General features: G+C 51.8%; 2 protein-coding genes across 2 annotated transcripts; both read left to right on the forward strand.

Moving 5' to 3' along the window:
* Positions 1–4754: 4754 nt before the first annotated feature.
* Positions 4755–5076, forward strand: G0S2 (G0/G1 switch 2). Its single transcript, XM_010216832.2, has one exon. It carries the CDS (start codon positions 4780–4782, stop codon positions 5074–5076), a length of 297 nt encoding a protein of 98 aa, XP_010215134.1. The 5' UTR covers positions 4755–4779.
* A 6492-nt stretch (positions 5077–11568) lies between these two features.
* HSD11B1 (hydroxysteroid 11-beta dehydrogenase 1) lies at positions 11569–15650 on the forward strand. Its single transcript, XM_010216856.2, has 6 exons — positions 11569–11727; positions 12321–12451; positions 12982–13093; positions 13748–13933; positions 14712–14855; positions 15423–15650. The coding sequence occupies exons 1-6, from the start codon at positions 11640–11642 to the stop codon at positions 15641–15643; spliced, it is 882 nt and encodes a 293-aa protein (XP_010215158.2). The 5' UTR covers positions 11569–11639; the 3' UTR covers positions 15644–15650.
* The last annotated feature ends 1718 nt before the right edge of the window (positions 15651–17368 follow it).

The following is a 17368-nucleotide window of genomic DNA, read 5'->3' on the forward strand; positions in this document are numbered from 1 at the left end:
CCCCGCGCACGCCCCGCCAGAGCTGCAAGGGAGCAGCTCTGCAACACGGGAAGTGTCCGCGGGGCGAACCTGAACAAGGAAGGGCTGCTGACAACACTCGCCTTTAAGGCATCATCTCGGTGGCCTCTTCAGGTGTTCCTACAGGCGCAGGGTGTTCCTCCTCGGCCGGGTCTGCGGGCACCGCGCGTGTGGGCAGCGGGGCGGCCACCACCAGAGGCTCCAGGCACATTCCCACTAGCGGATTTGATCCCAGCAGATGGCACTGCAGAGGAACAGCTTTGTTTTTAGGCCTGCTCTCCATAAGGGAACATATTCCACTGGGGAAGCTTCCAGCTGCCATCTGGGCAAGTTGGGAAATGGGACTTTCAAGGTGTTCAGATGGAAAAGGGACCAGGGGCTCTCCTGGCAAAGCAGCGAGCTGCGTTGAGGGACAGCCTCATCCCAGCCTTCCCAGCTGCAAAGAGCAACTGCAAATGGTTTAAAACTACAGGGTGTTTTAAGAACTCACTTTCACAACACACACATTTCTCCGACGACGCGAATGCCTGAAATGGAAGTCACATTATTTTTGCTTCTGCTTGCCGCCTCCACTTGACAGAAGTGCAGGGAGGGCAATGTTTCACCCTGCTGGGTAAAATGGAAGAGCTTTGCCCCATCCATGCTCTCCCGCCACAGCACTTTCAGCGCAGACACCTTTCCCAGACATTGCTCTCTGTTATGCAACTGGCAGTCAACACCGAGAGCCACCAAACCATCCGCGTCTGGACTCGTGTATCACAAAGTCCAAAGCGCCTGATCCTTGCCCGCGGACGAGACATGTGGAAGATGAAGCAAATAAATCTTTCCCCTTTGTCAATACCAGGACCAAGGCACGTGAAGACAACACTACGAAACACCTGAGAAACGTCACTAACAGGCAGACAGGGGTGTTTCTGTGTTTTGTCTCAAGCTTCCCCACCACTTCATACAACGCAGGGTGAGAACCATGGCTCAGTTCAGGGGGGAAGGCACCTCTGGAGGTCGCCCAGGCAAATTCCAGCTCAGAACGGAGCCACGTTCAAAGTTACGGCTTGCACAAGAGCCTTGTGCTAACTATATTTGAACATCTTCTTCCAAGGTAAATCATATCACATGAAACAAAACATTTGACTACAGAGGGGAGGAAGGAGATGCCGTGCTCACATGTCACTGTTTTCTGTTTTTGCCAAGGAAAACCTGCCCAGCGTTCTTGTGCCGTCGCCACTAAAGCACTGAAGCGCTCCGGGGCAGCGCAGACCTTGGAGAAGCGCTCAAGCTCGCGGATGGTGACGCATCCCTCCCCGCCTGTCCTCCCTCTTGCCTTGCTGATAAAGTCCAGCCTCCTTCCTAAGGACTGCGAGGTTATATTTAGACACAGGAATTCCGCCTGCCCTGCAGTGGGGCAGCTGTCCTGGCTAGAAGAACACCCAGGTCCAAAGCGGTCCTGACACCGATGCGAGCGAGACGCCCCGCTGCAGCTGGAACTGCCACCGCGCCGTGCCGTCACAGCTGAGAGCCAGCTTGGACCCGAGGTGCTTACACTGCTTTGCAAATTCAGGCCGAGCTCTTCCTTCGGATGACGTTAAACCCATGCCATTTTCCCAGCTACAAAGCCTGGTTTAATCAAAGTTGCAATTAAACCTGACAACTTCATTGTGCAGACACCCTTAAATAGGATTAGGAGCACCTAAAATTAGTCTAATTTAATGTTAATCATTAATCCTTTTATCCACTCTTAATCCAATTTAAATGTCCACACAGAGCTTGCACAGACTTTGTTACTTCAGTTTAAAGCAAAATTGAATTAAAAATTATTTAAAATCAACACGAATTCTGAGTGACTCCATAGGAGGCATTTGCCCCACATGACTAGCAAGTCTGTCTGCTCTGTGCTCCCCTTGAAGCTCCATCTCTTATTTTGTGATTACATGAACATCTCCAACCATACCTAAAAAATGAGGCACAATTTAAAGCCCTCAGCAGCAGAAAGACACCTCCACATAAAGGCTTCAGGAGGCAAAGAAAAGAAACCCAGCTCCAAAAAAACGCAGGCAAACCGCCACGATTCCAAGCCTTCCCATTGCCCTTTGCATCGGGGATTAGCGGTGCCGGACACGGGGCTGCTCTTTGTGCGGGGCCAAGAGGCTGCGCCAGCGCCGCGGCCTTCCTCCCTGGAGCCACCTGGACCCCTCTCTGCCTCCTTGCTGTCTCCTCCAGCTATCTCTTCTGCAAAGTTCATTTTTCAAAGTGCTGCAGAGGGCAAAAACAGCAACTTGAATAGAAGAACTGGCTGCAACCTTTGCTGCCAAGTTGGCAGAAAAGATAAGGATTTTTTTTTAAAAAAAAAAAGACAGACACTGAAGGGAGAGAGACGAGTCTTTAGCAACTTTTATAGCCAGTCTTGCAATATAATTTCCTAAGTGCATTCAAAACGTGGATAAAAAAAGACCCCGTTTCTGTTGGCGGTGTTTTCTGGAAGTGCCCCGGCTGCTCCAGGGGCTGCCGACACGCGGCCGCGCCGCAGCTCCGTGCGGGACGTGCGGCGCCCGCGCTGACTCACCCCCACACATGCCCAGGGAAGAGCCGGCCGGGAATAAAACACAAGTTTAAGCAGCGCAGGCACACGGGAGGCAGACCTCGTGCTCGCCACAGCAACACTGGCTGCTTTCACACAGTTACCGAGTCTTGCAGCATTTAGGGCGTTTCCTCAAGGCCTTCGGCTCCCAGGTACACGGCAGGAAAAAGGGAGCTTAACCCCAAGTCTCACCTTCCAGATACAGACAAGAGCTTGGGACTGTGATCCCAGCACAAGTAAGATCTAGGCTGGCTTCCATGAGTCAGTCCATGATTTTAGGGCATAATTCTGGCCATATGACCTCCCAGACCTTTTTTTTTTTCTGAAGGGAAGACATTTAAATCCTTCAAGAAAAGAAAAATGTGACTTGGATAACACCACTTCCAAGAATTACTCATTTTCTCAGAGCTCTGCTCTTGCGCCTTCGCCCACACTCAGACACAAACCAAGGCTCCCCCCAGCTGTGCTGAAGCCCACGCAAGGCCTGCGCGGACGGCCCGTGACGCCGCGGGAACGGGAAGCGGAGCCGCTGCTGAGGTTACTCGTTTCCCAGCACAGGGTGTACCGGGCCGGTGCTGGGGGCAGCACAGGCTGGGCTTTCCCCTCCGCTCTGGGACGAGCCCTCCCGGAGCTGGTTGCCAGCGCAGCCCAGGGCACTGCTGGAGCAGGCTCTGCCCCCGGCGCCCAGCCCTTCCTCCCGGCCCCGGGGGCTCATCTGCCCTCCACAAGCACCAGGCGCTCCGTGGAAGCGCCGCTGCTGCGCCACGGCTCCCATCCCGCCCTGGCAGGGATTCCCGTTGTCCCTGCCGTGCGATGAGAAGTCTGCCCAGACTCCATAATGTGCCGGTGAACTCAGCAGCTGTAAATGCCAACAGATCCTCCCAGCGCTAGCGGCTGTGTTGAGGTCAGCAGCCTGGGGCGTGCACGGCCGCACACACAGAGCAGCAGTGCCCATGCACCCATACGGTTAACGGCCCGGCCTCGGCGGAAGCGAGTGATGTAACGTGCTGCATGCCACTGACGAAATATTCCTTGGAAGCGCGCCAGGGGAGCAGCGTGACAGAGCCACGTCCCTTCCTTCCCAAGAGGGAAATGCGCGGTTCTTCCTTCGCGCAAACCACCAGGGGATTGCACAGGGTGTCACAGAGCAACTGTGGGGAAAATGAAAATAGTCTTAGCAGGTTCCCTGTAGCTTTCACTATTAGGAACTTCCAGTCTCTTATCTCTGATAAACTGAGTTGCTATCATGTACTGCATGTAATTTAACTCATGTTCCCTTTGCTATGAGCCACCTACAGAAGCCTTTAACAACAGCCTTCCCAATACGAGCCGAGGGAAATCCTTGTTATGCTTCACTTATACCTTTTTTTACTATTTCTTTCTTTACTGCAAGAAAGGAACAAAGTCCAACACATCTACTCTGCTGAATCCATCAAATTACACGAGCGCAAGGCCAGGTCCTATATCCAAATATTATGATGCTTTACGAGCTGACAGTTACCTGTTTTCCCCCTCTCCCCTAACTAAAAGCCTGAAGTTGCTCCATCAAGTTTGTCCCACCAAGGCGCAAAGCCGCTCGGTGTCTCAGAGGATTCCCCAGCAAGAGGGGCTGGCCGCGGCAGGGCGGGAGGGGTTAAGCGCCGGGGGAGCACGTTATTTGCTGCATTATCCCAATCGCACGGTTATTTTTAGCCGCTGGCGCGCGGCGCGGGGGCGGCCCGTGCACGCGGCGTGCTCGGGGCATGGCCGGCCCGCGGCGCCGCCCGCCCCGCCGCGCATATAAGGAGCGGCGGCGGCCGCGGGCAGCAGCCGCAGAACCGAGCCGAGCCGCACCGGGCCAAGCGGAGCCGAGCGGAGCCAAACCGAACCGCACCGGGCCAAGCGGAGCCGAGCCGAACCGCACCGCACGGGGCCGAGCGGAGCCGGGCAGCCCCGCACGCCGCGGCGCAGGGTAAGAGCGGCGGCCGCGCGGCGGGGAAGGGCCGGGGCGCGGAGGCGGCGCCGCGGGCCCGCACAACGTGCGCGGAGGCGGAGGAGCTTGCGGCAACAATGACACCCCTCGAGGCAGCAGATAGCGACGGCTCTGGGGGCACTGAGGGCTACAGGGGAAAGCAGCTGGGATACAACTGACTATCTCTCCCTCTCCTGTCTTGTAGGACTGGCATCTTGTACATATACTGCAAAAGATGGAAACCATGCATGAGCTCATCCCCTTTGCCAAAGAGATGCTCAGCCAGAAGCCCAACAGGAAGATGGTCAAGCTGTACATGCTGGGCAGCGTGCTGGCTTTCTTTGGGGTGGTTATTGGTCTGGTGGAGACAGTGTGCAGTCCGTTCACCTCTCCAGAGAGGCTAGAGGAGGAGAGGAGAGCAGCCCCGACACAAGAGCAAACGGAACAGCAACAGGAGAACTTGGTCTTGGAGAAGAGCAAGAACGCGGCGCTGCTGCAGCGGAGCCTGGTGACCCGGCAGCACGCGTCCTGAGCACGGCCGCGGCACGCGCCGCGCGGCACCCGCCACAAGGCAGAGAGGAGCCGAGCGAGGCAGCCACAAGCGCGGGACTTGGAAGAAGTGAATGGTTATATTTGCTGCTGTGCAGCAGTAGGAAAAAATACCTTTTGTTGGTATAAAAGTGTGCAAGATGCACAGCATGGTTTCTTATTTTTATTACAGATGCATTTAAAAACATTTTGCAAAATCAATAAATATTTTATACGGTACCAGCAGGCTCTAGCTGAATTCCTTTCAAACTTCTCCTCTTACAGATCTGCAAACAGGACCTACAGCCCTGCGCGGAAGCCTTGCTCCTCTCGGCAAGTGGCTGCTCTGACCCAGTGAAACAGCTGAGGGCTGTAGCTCGGCCAAGGGACAGAGCAGCACGCGGTGGGGCTATCTGGGGACTGGGGAAGTTGGAGGAACCGCCAAAGCTGCTCTCGTGAGAAATCAAAGGGGGTCACGGTAGAGGGCAAGGGGTGAGGACGGCCAATCTCGTGCAGGTGACAGATACGAACCCTCATGTGGAGGGAGGAAACGGCACCTGCAGTCACACACGTGGCCCTGGTGAGCCAGCAGGACCCAGGGCCATTTACAAAGCTGCCTGTTAGCCCCAGACTTCCTCCAAGTGGCTATGGCACAGCTAGGAAAAGGGAAAAATCTGCTACAGCGTCCTTCACAGAACAACTGCAGGCAGGGAAGAACAAAGACACAGCTAGTCCCTGTGTCCTGGAATGCTCCTCGGTGGAGAGCACGGACAGGGGGCACAGGGCTGAGGTGCATCCCCGACAGTGCCCAGCTTGTTCCAGGAGCTTCCCAATGTTGAAATGATTCACGAGCTTAATCCTGAACATAAGCCCTGTGGCTAAAAAGTCCCGAGCATGCTACAAAACAGCAGGAGCGAAAACAGTCTGCACCGCCTCCTGCTGAACCCAAACATCCCTCCTTGTCCCTCCCGAAGGGCAGGGCCAGGCGGCCAGAGGCCAGGGACACATCTTGCACAGCACCGTGGGACAGCACAGCACTGCGCAAATACCCAGACCAAAACTGGCACACACAGCAGGAAGGACGGCAAGTGAAAAAGCACTGCCTGGTATCAACGAGTGGCAAATACATCACTCCTAGAACTGCACGAATGTACGAGGAGAGCCTTACACCAGCTACAGCACACCCCTGCATTGCAAAATGCATAAAGCATGCAACCCATTGGGTTGACATCTTTGTCAATAAACAGCAGGACATTGTGGAGGAGGAATCCTACTGAGTCTGCACAAAAACTCTTGGAAGTTTAAATCAGGTGTAAACGACACTTTCTTTATGGGGAAAAAAAGAAAGCCCAGTTAAAGTGGCTTTTGAGAAATACTTCATTTAGGCTGCCAGCATCTTGATCTCTCCTGCAAGGCTAGGGCAATTCAACACTTCACCGACATTAGTGGACGGTTCACCGGCAAACAAGAAAACCACCAGCTGAACAGTACCCCGCGATTGCAGCTGTAAATTTTACACGTTTGCAGCATGTCCTCACACACAGGGAGGGCTGATCTGTTACTCCTCACGGTATTCTTCTTGCACGGATAAACCAGGGACTTGGTATCTATGATTACACAGAGACATGAAAGTACTGCCCAGGTTTGAGCTCTCTCACATCCCTGTAATTCAGAAGCATCACTACTGTGGCAAGCAGAGCTAAACAGGAGGTAAAGGGATTTAACTCAGACGAGAACCACGTCCTTGTCCGAGGCACTGCAAACTGTCAGCCAAAGGTCAGACCCGACACATCAGCCTTTCTTTACAAGTCGCAGGCCTCAACCTGCGCTGCTGTTCACAGTCACAGCTAGGAAACCCAGCAGGGCAAATTCAGGAGCTCAGGATGAGTCCATCGGGGATGGCCTCATCCCCCTCTAAGCTTGGACTTCATTTTTATCTTTATACCACAGAAAGGCGTTTCTTCCATCATACTGCTGCCCACACCTCCTCTCAACAGAGTAATCTGGTCACGGGATTTATGAGCTTAAAGCAAAGAGGTTTGTGGAACAGTCAAAATAGCTCCTAAGGACAGCTAACTGGATTAGACAGCTAAATAACTGTAACTGTGCCGGCACTTCTGGAGCCGACTTGGTTAAAAACAATTCTCTCAGGACACAAACTACTTGCTCCTCACACACTGTAAGCTCAAAGGTGACCTGAGAGATCAAGCTGACATGCTGCCATATCCACAAAGGTTTGGATCTGATTTTAGGCAGGAGTCACTTTCTGCAGAGTGGCAAATTAGACAATTTTTGATTCCCATTTTACCAAAATAGCCACAAAAAGTCTTACTTAAAACATACAATGACAAACTTAATGTACATTCATTTAACATTTACTGCAATAAATAAGAGGCAAGAATTTCCAAATTCTTCCTATTTCATAGCCCTCCTCTCACCTGCATTTCAGTGTTGCTGCCACACAGAACTGCAGACTGTCCTGGTCAGCACAGATTACACACACGCAGCCTCGTGCAAGTTGCAGGCTGTGTCCACACAGAGGCAATGGAGTTCCAAAAGTCCCTTTGAGAACTGCAAAGAAAAATCCTGAGTATTGGGATGTACCAGCAAAAAATAGGTGAAACACCTAAGTGTACAATCAAGCAAGGACTTCTCACCAGATGGCATTGAGTTTGATTTTTTTTTTTTTTTTTAAACTGAACCCTCCCTTAGTGCATTACAGACTACAGCCTCAGGAAATCAGCACCTGTCAGGAGAGCTCATGCGTGTTTGTTTCTATCCATCCTTCAACATCTCTTCAAAGTTCTTATTTCCACCCGGGGCCTGTCCTGGTGAGAGCTGAACACTACCGAAAATGCAGAGGCCCTTCCTTACACACCAAGCACGAGCTGAATGTCTTTGGAAAGCCTTTGCTCGCTATTTACGGTTTGGAATCCGCATGCTTCAGAAGCTGCCAAGCTAAATTTAGGAGTCCAGATGAGCCTATCAACCTATCCCCCTCTCCTCCTCCATTCAATGTCACGGGCATCACGAATACGGCTAGTGGCCACGACTCCAAGCAAACACAGCCACAGCACCAGCAATAACACAGCAGAAACTCAACTGCTCACTTTGTTACTCACATGAAAATAAAGGTAATGCTTGGAAGGGGCTAAGCCTTCCCATGGTTTTGCTAACCCGGCAGCAAACAGAAATACTGAGTCAAACCACACTCGCTCCTTCTACTGGGAATTTGGAGTGTGTTTTTCAGGAATGCAGCTGCAACAGTGATGGCATTTGCCGCATGATGGTGCTTCCTGCTTCCAGGAGGAGGAGGAAGCTGCGTGCCTCAGTGCACAGAAAGGTACACGCTGCTCACAGGTTAATGCCTCATGTGACAGAGCCTCTGTCCAGCGCGAGCATCTCTAGGGGACACCCTGCATAAGGGTGACATCCCGATCGTTAAAGAAAGGGATTACACCCGCACTGACGGCCAAGGACTTGAGAACTGTGTTTCTCATGCCCAACTCTCCCCATCTACATCATAAAGGAAAGAGGAGGATCAAAAAGGGAAACAGCCTCTGCATTTACCAAAGAGGGGTAATAGAGATAATAGGGGGTGAAATGAAACTGAACATCACTCCAAAGAGGAAAATAAAATGGTGTCTTAATTTTTGCCAAGAGCTTTTGAATCCCCAAACACTTGCGTGTTTAAACCTGCCTAAAACCCAACCCTGTCTGAGCACCTTGCTCCCTCCACGCTACGCCTTGTGGCAGTGCTTGTGGGGAACCTCACTCCAGCAGCTCCCATTTGCTACTCTGCCTTTTTTTTTTTTTTTTTTTTTTTGTCAAAACAGATTTCTTTCATGACTTCATTCCTTTCAAGTGAGCTATGGACTGCACTAAATGGCCCACCTCCTCTGTGCAGAGCAGTTAGCACAGCTCCCAACCATCATGCCTCTGCCAAAGAAGGTTTGAAACACACAGGTGATAGAGAAGAGGCCTGCAGGGGCAAGGGAGAGGGGGTATTCCGTGCAGTGCATTTTCTCCTAGCTGCCTGTGCCTGCATTTTGAGGCAGCACCTGCTCGCAGCAGTGTCAGAGCAGTTAGCTGCTGCCCGGCTGTGCTGCCCAGTCCGTTCCCAGGGGTGAGGAGGAGGCAGCTCTGCCCAGACCTGCTCTGCCCACAGCCGGCTCTGCACGGCGCAGCCCATGCCTGCAGGCTGCCATCCCCTCCTCGTCCTGAGGAAGAGGTTAAAAACAAGTTCTTCAGTTACATAAAGCAAAATAAAACCAAAAAAAGCTGTGAGTGGGAGTAAGGAGAAGCAAAGCCCTGGAAGGGTGACAGGAACAGTGAAAATCTACTGCAGGCAGTGAAAGCTGGACCCCTGGCCAGCTCCTCCAGTGCCACCATGGCTCCTGCTAGGGACGCCAGCAGGACCCTTCCTTTGCTATGTAAACACGGACATAATAAAGAGGCACATTTATGAAATACCATTGATAAAAAGCTTAAATTATGCCCAAAATGGACACACAATATGTTGCTTCACAGAGTTCGTTATTTCTGCTGACTTGAATGTTTTTCCCTTTGTTTTGCAAAGGCTCAGACAAAAATAAACAGCTGTGAATCAACAGTGCAGTGCTGGGCCCCTGCTGCGAGCGCGGCGCTTTGCTCCGCACCCACCCACGCCTCAGGTCCTGAATTTCGCAGGGGTGCCGGCAGTGCAAAGTACAGTGTTGCCGGAGCCCGCTGCCTTCGCGACACCCTGGGGGCAGCGCAGGAAGGTGGCGAGCTGCTGCTGCTTACAGCATCCTAATGCTAATAACATGCGGCAGCTTCATAGAAGAGCCTGTCTTCCTACCCGCAACACCCCCGAGACCCCACCTGGAGGAGGCTAATTACTTCAGTTTTCAACTCCAAGAATGAAACGGCCACCCCGTGAGCACAATCCAAGTTTAAAGCAAGCGACTGGGAAGGGCAGGGTTCTGAATGGCGTTATCTGAGCAGAGTGGGTAAAGTGCTGCTTATCACAGGGAGGAAGGCGAGAGCGAGCAGCGCAGGCAGGGGAGGGCAGAAAGCAGGGGAGGTGGAGAGCAGAAGCAACGCCAGAAACAGCCCCGCTGCCCGGCCAAGTTTGTTCTTAAATTAAACCATCCCTCTTTAAGGCTGCAATTGGGGAAAACACAAACAAACAAAACCACATTCCTTTAAATAATTTTTTGTGTCTCATAACGGTGGAGGGGCCTGTGCATGCCTGGTGGCACTGTGCAGCAAACCCGAGTTATTACAGAGAGCTGCCCCGAGGCCGCCTTCCCCAGCCGCCCAGAGGGCTGCGATGATGGGGGAGAGAGGGGATTTTTAGCTACTCGTTTCCTCTCCAAGGAGGAGGATACGCTCAGTGTTTCTTAAGGAGATCTGCAACATTTGGGTGATTTTAGGAGACCAGCCAGGCCGTGTGACAGACGACCCCATTTGGTGCCTGTGCAGATCACTGGCCCGGTGCTGTGCATGAGACTCAGCCTTGGAAATGCAGCTTTTGCCCATGTGGAGAAAGCACAGCATCTAGCAAGGTAATTTCACTAGCAAATTAAATTTTCACAGAAGTCCTACAATCTATAAATATCCCACCACTAGATCTATGCTAATAAGTAATTTACACCTGTTATATAAGATCTAAGGCATGTAATTTGCTTCTAACTATGATGAGACAGTGGATATAACTTGCGTTTTCTTGGATTATGTTCACTTAAAAATAAACAAGAAACTCCTGAGAACAAACAAACGAGAAAACCTCCTAACAGGACGCACAGGAGCAAGGGCCCTTCCCTGCAAAAAGGGCCCGGCGCAGGCAGTGCTCCACTGCAAACCCCCTCGCTGCCACGCAGCCCCGTGCAGCGGGCGGTCGTGCTCCTTCGGGAGGGCTCAGCCCTCTCCATCCCTGCTCCTCTCATCGCCATCTGCTCGGATAAGCAGCGCGAGGGTCTGCTGGGGACACGGCCAGCGCCGGGGCGGGAGCGCGGGGGCTCCAGCAGCGCGGTGGCGCGGGCAGCCGGGGCCGCTCCACGGCAGCTGATCGGCGGCGCCGCGCTAAGCAGCAGCCAGACGGGGATTGCTGCGCAGGAGCTGCCCGCGCAGTACCAGAGCACCGTGTCAGCACTTAGCTGACCCAGGCAATAACGCAGCATCGCTAATCACCTGCAGCAGGCTGCTCTGATGTGCTCCCAGTGAAACTTGACGCTGTTCGGCAAAGACACACCTCTTCCAGGGTGTTGTGCAAAATTCTGCATTTTAACATAGGCACAGGAAATGTGAAAAGAGCCGGGCAGCACCCAGAGCAACCCTGGTAGCTAGGCCAGCGTCCACCAGCTCCGCGAGGAGCAATCAGAGCTTCCGCTGTGCTTATCACTCCAACTGTGATTTTCCAGTGCTCTGGAAGTTGCAGTGCTTTCGCTAGCAGGTTTTACAGGACTGGCATTGCTGCTCTTTCGGCAGCAGCTCAGCAGAGTTTCAGGTTTTTGTTGCCTTTTTTTTTTTTTTTCCTCCCCTCTCCCTTTTCTTTCATGCTTCATTTCCTGACTCTGCAGTGGGATGGGTCGATTACAAAAGATTCTCATTCCCTTTTTGGGATTGGTCTTGGCATTCGGTTTTTATTCGTCGAGGGAGAATTTCAAACCGGGTAAGTATTAAAAGTGAATCTGTCTTTAAGCAAAATGTTAAAAGCCACATTTCAGTGTTTTGCATAGAAACTGCTCAGAATAAACCATGTCTGAGCATTTATATCCTTGCTGATAATGGTGCCTTGTTCTAGCAAATATTTTAAATTAAATCAAGCAAGTAACATGCAGAAATAATTACTGAGGGAACAGGTGAGGGCAGAAGGATTCTGAAATGGAGAGGGCTTTTAATGCTCCATTTTGAAATGTGTAACAAATTTAGAAAAATGATTTTCAAGTGTTGGGTTTTAAGCTTTGACAAAAAAAAAAAAAAGGAACTTGACGGGGTTTTATTACAAAATAACTGGGATGTTTTTAAGCCGTGCCTCAATTTTGAAAAAAATAGTTGAAAGAGTAAAGAACTTTCCTGCGTTACTGCACTCAAATTAGCAACTGCAGCTGCTCCTTTTTGCAGCTTTTCTCAGGCAGAGAGAGAGACGTCCCGGAGCAGGACAGAGCTCAGCGAGCACTCACCGGGCAGCTGGGTGCGCGCAGGGGCATCACGTTTCTCTTTGTAGGGTTTGGATGAATTAAATCCCTGTGCTTTGCTCTGCAGAGATGCTGCGAGGGAAGCGAGTGATTGTCACTGGAGCGAGCACTGGAATTGGAGAGCAGATGGCTTATCACCTGGCTCGGATGGGAGCCCACGTCCTGGTCACGGCACGCACAGAGGCCAAGCTGCAGAAAGTAAATGGCAAGCTAAGCACCCGCACACGCGCACACACACACAGGCTGGTCTCATGTCACGGGCATGTGCACGCGTGCGCATTAACTGCCCCGGCACGAGTATCAGTGTGCACGTTTCACCCGTGGGTACCCACATGCCGATGCTATCTGGGGCTTCCACGTACTCAAAAACTGATACATATTTTGTGCATAACACATGCAGCTACATTTCAACTTGCCTAGTTATGTGCACGTATTCCCGTGTACACACTGTGCACCAGCACACACACCCTCATTCCACTGCAGTGATAGATAGGCTCCCCGCTCACCCCCCATGCATGCATTCCACTGCAGGCTGCGCCAGTGCAGAGCACTTAATCAAAGGAATATTCTTCCAGGCTCCCTTTGAAACTCAAGCAGCTCAAACCATGCTCTCGAACTCCAGCTCACAGTTTTCCGCCTAGGAACACGTTACAGTGAGCGCAGGCAGCCTCGTGCAGGAGCCGGAGCGGCGCAGCAGCGGGTCTGAGCGTGCTGTTGGTGTGTCCCAGGTGGTGGAGCAGTGCCTGCAGCTGGGCGCAGCCTCTGCGCGGTACGTGAGCGGCAGCATGGAGGACACGGCCTTTGCTGAGCACGTTGTGAAGGAGGCACAGAACCTACTGGGTAAGTTGATGGCTTGCTCCCAAGAAAACAGCAACAACAACAGAGAGAGATGGAGACAGAGAGAGGGGCACGGGGTGGGCCAGAAAAGGTTTTCCTTAGATCTCCTCTTTGGGTCCTGCTCTGTGGCCCCCAGTGCTGCTCCGGGTCCTTCCTCTAGTCTTTATCAGCCCAGCTCACCCCTAACTGCCCTCTTGATTTCATCTCTGTGCCCCTGTAACATCCTGCTCCAGTATCGCAATCCTGTATTTCATCATCAGCAGCTGTCAGTCAGCCTGGAGCAACCTTCCTATTCTGGGTATGGGTCACGGCTGCAGAAATGCAGCACTGCAGCCTGGAGCACTGCGCTCACCCGGGGCCCATGCACAGCTCCAGGGTAACCTCCCTTGTGCCATGGTATTTGTGTTTGGAGACAGAAAAACAATTTATAAACTCACAACGACAAGCTTTTCTGCAGCTCTCTTGTCCAGCACAAGTGAGATAAGCCAGGCCCATTTTTCTGTCAGCCATTGCCTGGATTGTCCCTGCTTCAGAGATGATAGGTCACAGCTCTGACCCCCAAAATGGATTTTCTATTGCTATATTTTGCTCCAAGTGTGTCCCTCCTGGTTTTAGCCACCCTCTGCTCAACACTAATGCCTGCTCCTCTGTTTCCAGGAGGCCTAGACATGCTGATTCTGAATCACATCGGCAAGTCGTACTTCGGTTATTTTGACGGGGATGTTGGGCACGTGCAACGGCTCCTGCAGATCAACTTCCTCAGCTACGTGGCCATGACGGCCTCTGCTCTGCCCATGCTGAAGGACAGTGGGGGCAGCATCGTGGTGGTTTCCTCCATGGCAGGTGGGTAGGGGACAAGGTAGGCGATACGAGGTTCACTGAAAAGACACCACGAGCTGATCTCATAAGCAACAAGCATGTGCAGATGCCAAGACATACTAATGGAGCCATAACTGCCTAAACACTTTTTTTTTTTTAAAGGATCTTTTTTGCGTTTTCTCAGTGGTACTTGTTCTCTGATGGCATCCGATTGCCCCATCCCACTTTCTGGCTAACCGTGTTTCTAGAGGAGGATCCAGCTCCACACCTTGGTATCTAGGCTCATTAAAGCAGCAGAGCTAGTACAACCCCAGTTTTATGGAGAAAGGCAGAAATACTAATTTCTCGTTGCGTTGGCTCTCTGACTGGTCATTCATCTTGTTACTCATATTTGTAGACCCAGTTATTGACACAGAAAGCTGACTCTATTCTAATGAATTTCTGTTAGTCAGAGAGCTGAATTAATAGCAGATGTCTCCATCTCACAGCCAGCATGCTGGTTAGTCTTTTGGTGACGATAATTTAGCATCTGGAGGCAAGAGGGATCCAACTTTGCTCTGCTGCTCCCTGGGGTTTCACAGCGTCTGGCTCTCACTGCTGTGGAGCACAGACACGCTGTCAGACTTCAGACCTTAGGAGAGCTGGAAAGGATGGGAATAATTCTCTGTTGCTTAGGTGCCAGGATGTTATTTCACCAATGGTAAATTTTCTTTGGGTAAAATACATTATCTTAGGAAGAATAAAACAGAGGTTCATGCAGTACAGCTTTCCGTGCCCTAATGGAACTTAACTCTGTGTCTAGGTAAAGTTGGGTTTCCACTTACTGTGCCATATTCTGCAACTAAGTTTGCCTTGGATGGATTTTTCAGCTCCCTGAGGCAGGAATTCAGCATGCAGAGTGTTAATGTTTCCATCACGCTCTGCATCCTTGGCTTCATTAATACTGGTAAGATCCGTGCCGTTTGATCTGGCTGATTAGGAACAGAACATCACACTAAGCTCTTTATCCTGCTCTAAAGTGCTTTCACCACTGGCCCTTCCTTCCACTGCTCTTGCTGCTTCTCCACAAGCCTCCCCACACGAATGCCCTCAGCGGGACACCACCTCTCTCCCAAAGAGGAGTCTCAAAACCAACTTCTTCACCTGCTACCATAGAGGGGAAACCAACCCATGCACCCACCTCCATTTTCAAGTATATAGATACATCTACTTTTAATGAATTATTTTACCAGTTCTGATACCCACATTTTTATCAAATAACACAGCCTTCCTCAAGCCTTGCCACTGCCCATTGCTAGTTGAACCGTCCGGGAAGGGGCTGCACGCGGAGCAGAGCAAGCGCAGAGCCCTGCCGGTGTTCCCGGCTCGCCGGCCCACGCGCAGCGCGCGGGACGCGAGGCCCTGCAGCACGGCGCTGCGGGCGAGCTCGGTAACGCGTAGCGTCTGAACGCCGTCTAGACCGTCCTAGGGCAATGCCAACGTGACCAAAGTTGCTTCTGCTCTCTCGGGCTAGAGGCGGCCGTGAAAGCTACTGCTGATGTGATCCTGATGTCCCCAGCACCTAAAGAGGAGTGTGCACTGGAAATCATCAAGGGGGGAGCCCTCCGCCAGCGGGAGGTTTACTACAGATACGCTTCTACTAAAATACCCCTCTTGCTGCGGGACTGGGCTGCAGACCTGCTGGATTATCTCATCAGGAAGCACTACAACATGGAGAACTTCAAGAACAACTAAGCAACCCTGCAGCGCCTTCCTTCCACCCTCTGTCTCTCTGCTGCTTTACCCCGTGCCGGGGACATCTTGGCTCGAAGTCCCCTCGTGCCTCGAGGACGCAGCTAGACCCGCCGGCCCTTCACGGCCTGCACAGGAGGACGCGAAGGGCTTCCCGCTCCCTGCCGGACGCGGCGCGCACACACCCGCCAGCGCGTTCCCGCTCTCAGCCCTCCTTAGCGAGCGCTGCCGCTGGCTTACATAGGAATACGGACTAACCGCCCCGCCACCCCCAGGACTGCCTTCCCAGAGCGTTTCCAAAGGGAAAATAAAATAACAACAACCTAAGCATGTGACTCATGCTACAGCTCCCTTAGGAAAGAAGGGGCTTTGCATGTGCCAGGTTAGGAAGGTTTGTTCTGTCCAATAGCCTCCTCTGCTGGTAGGTAAAAATATTTGCAGCAGATTATTTTATGGAATAACATGAGAGCAGTCCTCATCCCATCCTCATCTCAAGGATCCAGCTGGGTTAACCATGTGCTATGGTACACGACATGAAGGAGGGGAAGTTCCTGAAGTTCCATGCTCCAACTGGTTAGACCCAATCCCTTTCCCCAAACTATGGAAAAGTAATCACATAAATCAATTATTAAATAAAATACACTAACATTACAGTCTTGTGTGCTGTGTTCCCCTCTCATTCTCCAATACAAGCGTTGTGCATAGGCACACCTTTGCCAAAATGAGCCCCTGCCCTTCCAGCTGCTGAGAAACAAAAATCTTCCCACTCAAAGTTCTCCTGAGAATCGCTTTCTAAAGGAATTTAGGAAAACCCATTACAAACCCAGCATTTCCTCTTGCCTTATCCCGAGATCTCCCGCACTCACCAATGCATGCAGAGCGAGTTTTGTCCTTTACACTCTCTCCTTGAGAAAATTATTTGCAAATCAGTTCTCCTGGTGGCCAGGCAGAAGATGAGCAGTGTGACATACACAACCCAAGGAAGCAAATGATCTTTCAAATACACTGCCTCGGCTCTTGGATCAGCTGGCAATCAGCCTCAGGGGATTACCCTAGACACAGTGTGTTTTTTAGGTATAACACATGGTGTTATCATGTAAGATAAGCAGAAAAAAGGGATCTAAAACCCAAACTTGGACATTACAGATCTTTCTGGACATCATATGGACCTGTATCACAGTGATTATCTCCAACTAATAAGTGAGGAAAGGAAGCCCTGCCTCTGCTTTGCACTCCAAAAAGCAGAAGGCAAGGCAGCTTGCCTGAGAAAGTCTGGCCTAACAGATCTCCCGTCTCCAAGGCTGCCCTTTACAACCAGCCTGCCTCTCTGCCCAGCTTGGAGGCTCTTTAGGGCCTTTCCTTCAATGCACACGGCAGGACAAGGGTGCAGAGGAAGGGCAGGCCAAAGTAACCTCCTCCGCTACATTAACCCTTGCTGCCTTACGGGAGGCGCGAAGGACACGCCTGCCCCTGCAGCTCTGCGCAGCCCTGCAGAGCTGCTGTTCGCGGTGTGTTTTGGCAGCGGGATGGGGCTGCTGCTGAACATTCGCATCCCCGAGTGCGAGTGCTGCTAGCGTTCGATTTTTATTTAGCACCTGAGAGTCTCGGAGAAGGTAAGTCACTGGAGGAGGAGAAAAAAATCAAAGTGCTTTAAATCACAATCAACCAGGTTACCAACAAAGGGACAGCACGGATCTATAGAGAAAAACTTGCAGTGTGCTGGGCCCT

The sequence above is a fragment of the Tinamus guttatus genome, unplaced genomic scaffold (assembly GCF_059628265.1).
Source record: "Tinamus guttatus ecotype Peru unplaced genomic scaffold, ASM5962826v1 Tinamus_guttatus_pri_ptg001272l, whole genome shotgun sequence".
Taxonomy (NCBI): domain Eukaryota; kingdom Metazoa; phylum Chordata; class Aves; order Tinamiformes; family Tinamidae; genus Tinamus; species Tinamus guttatus.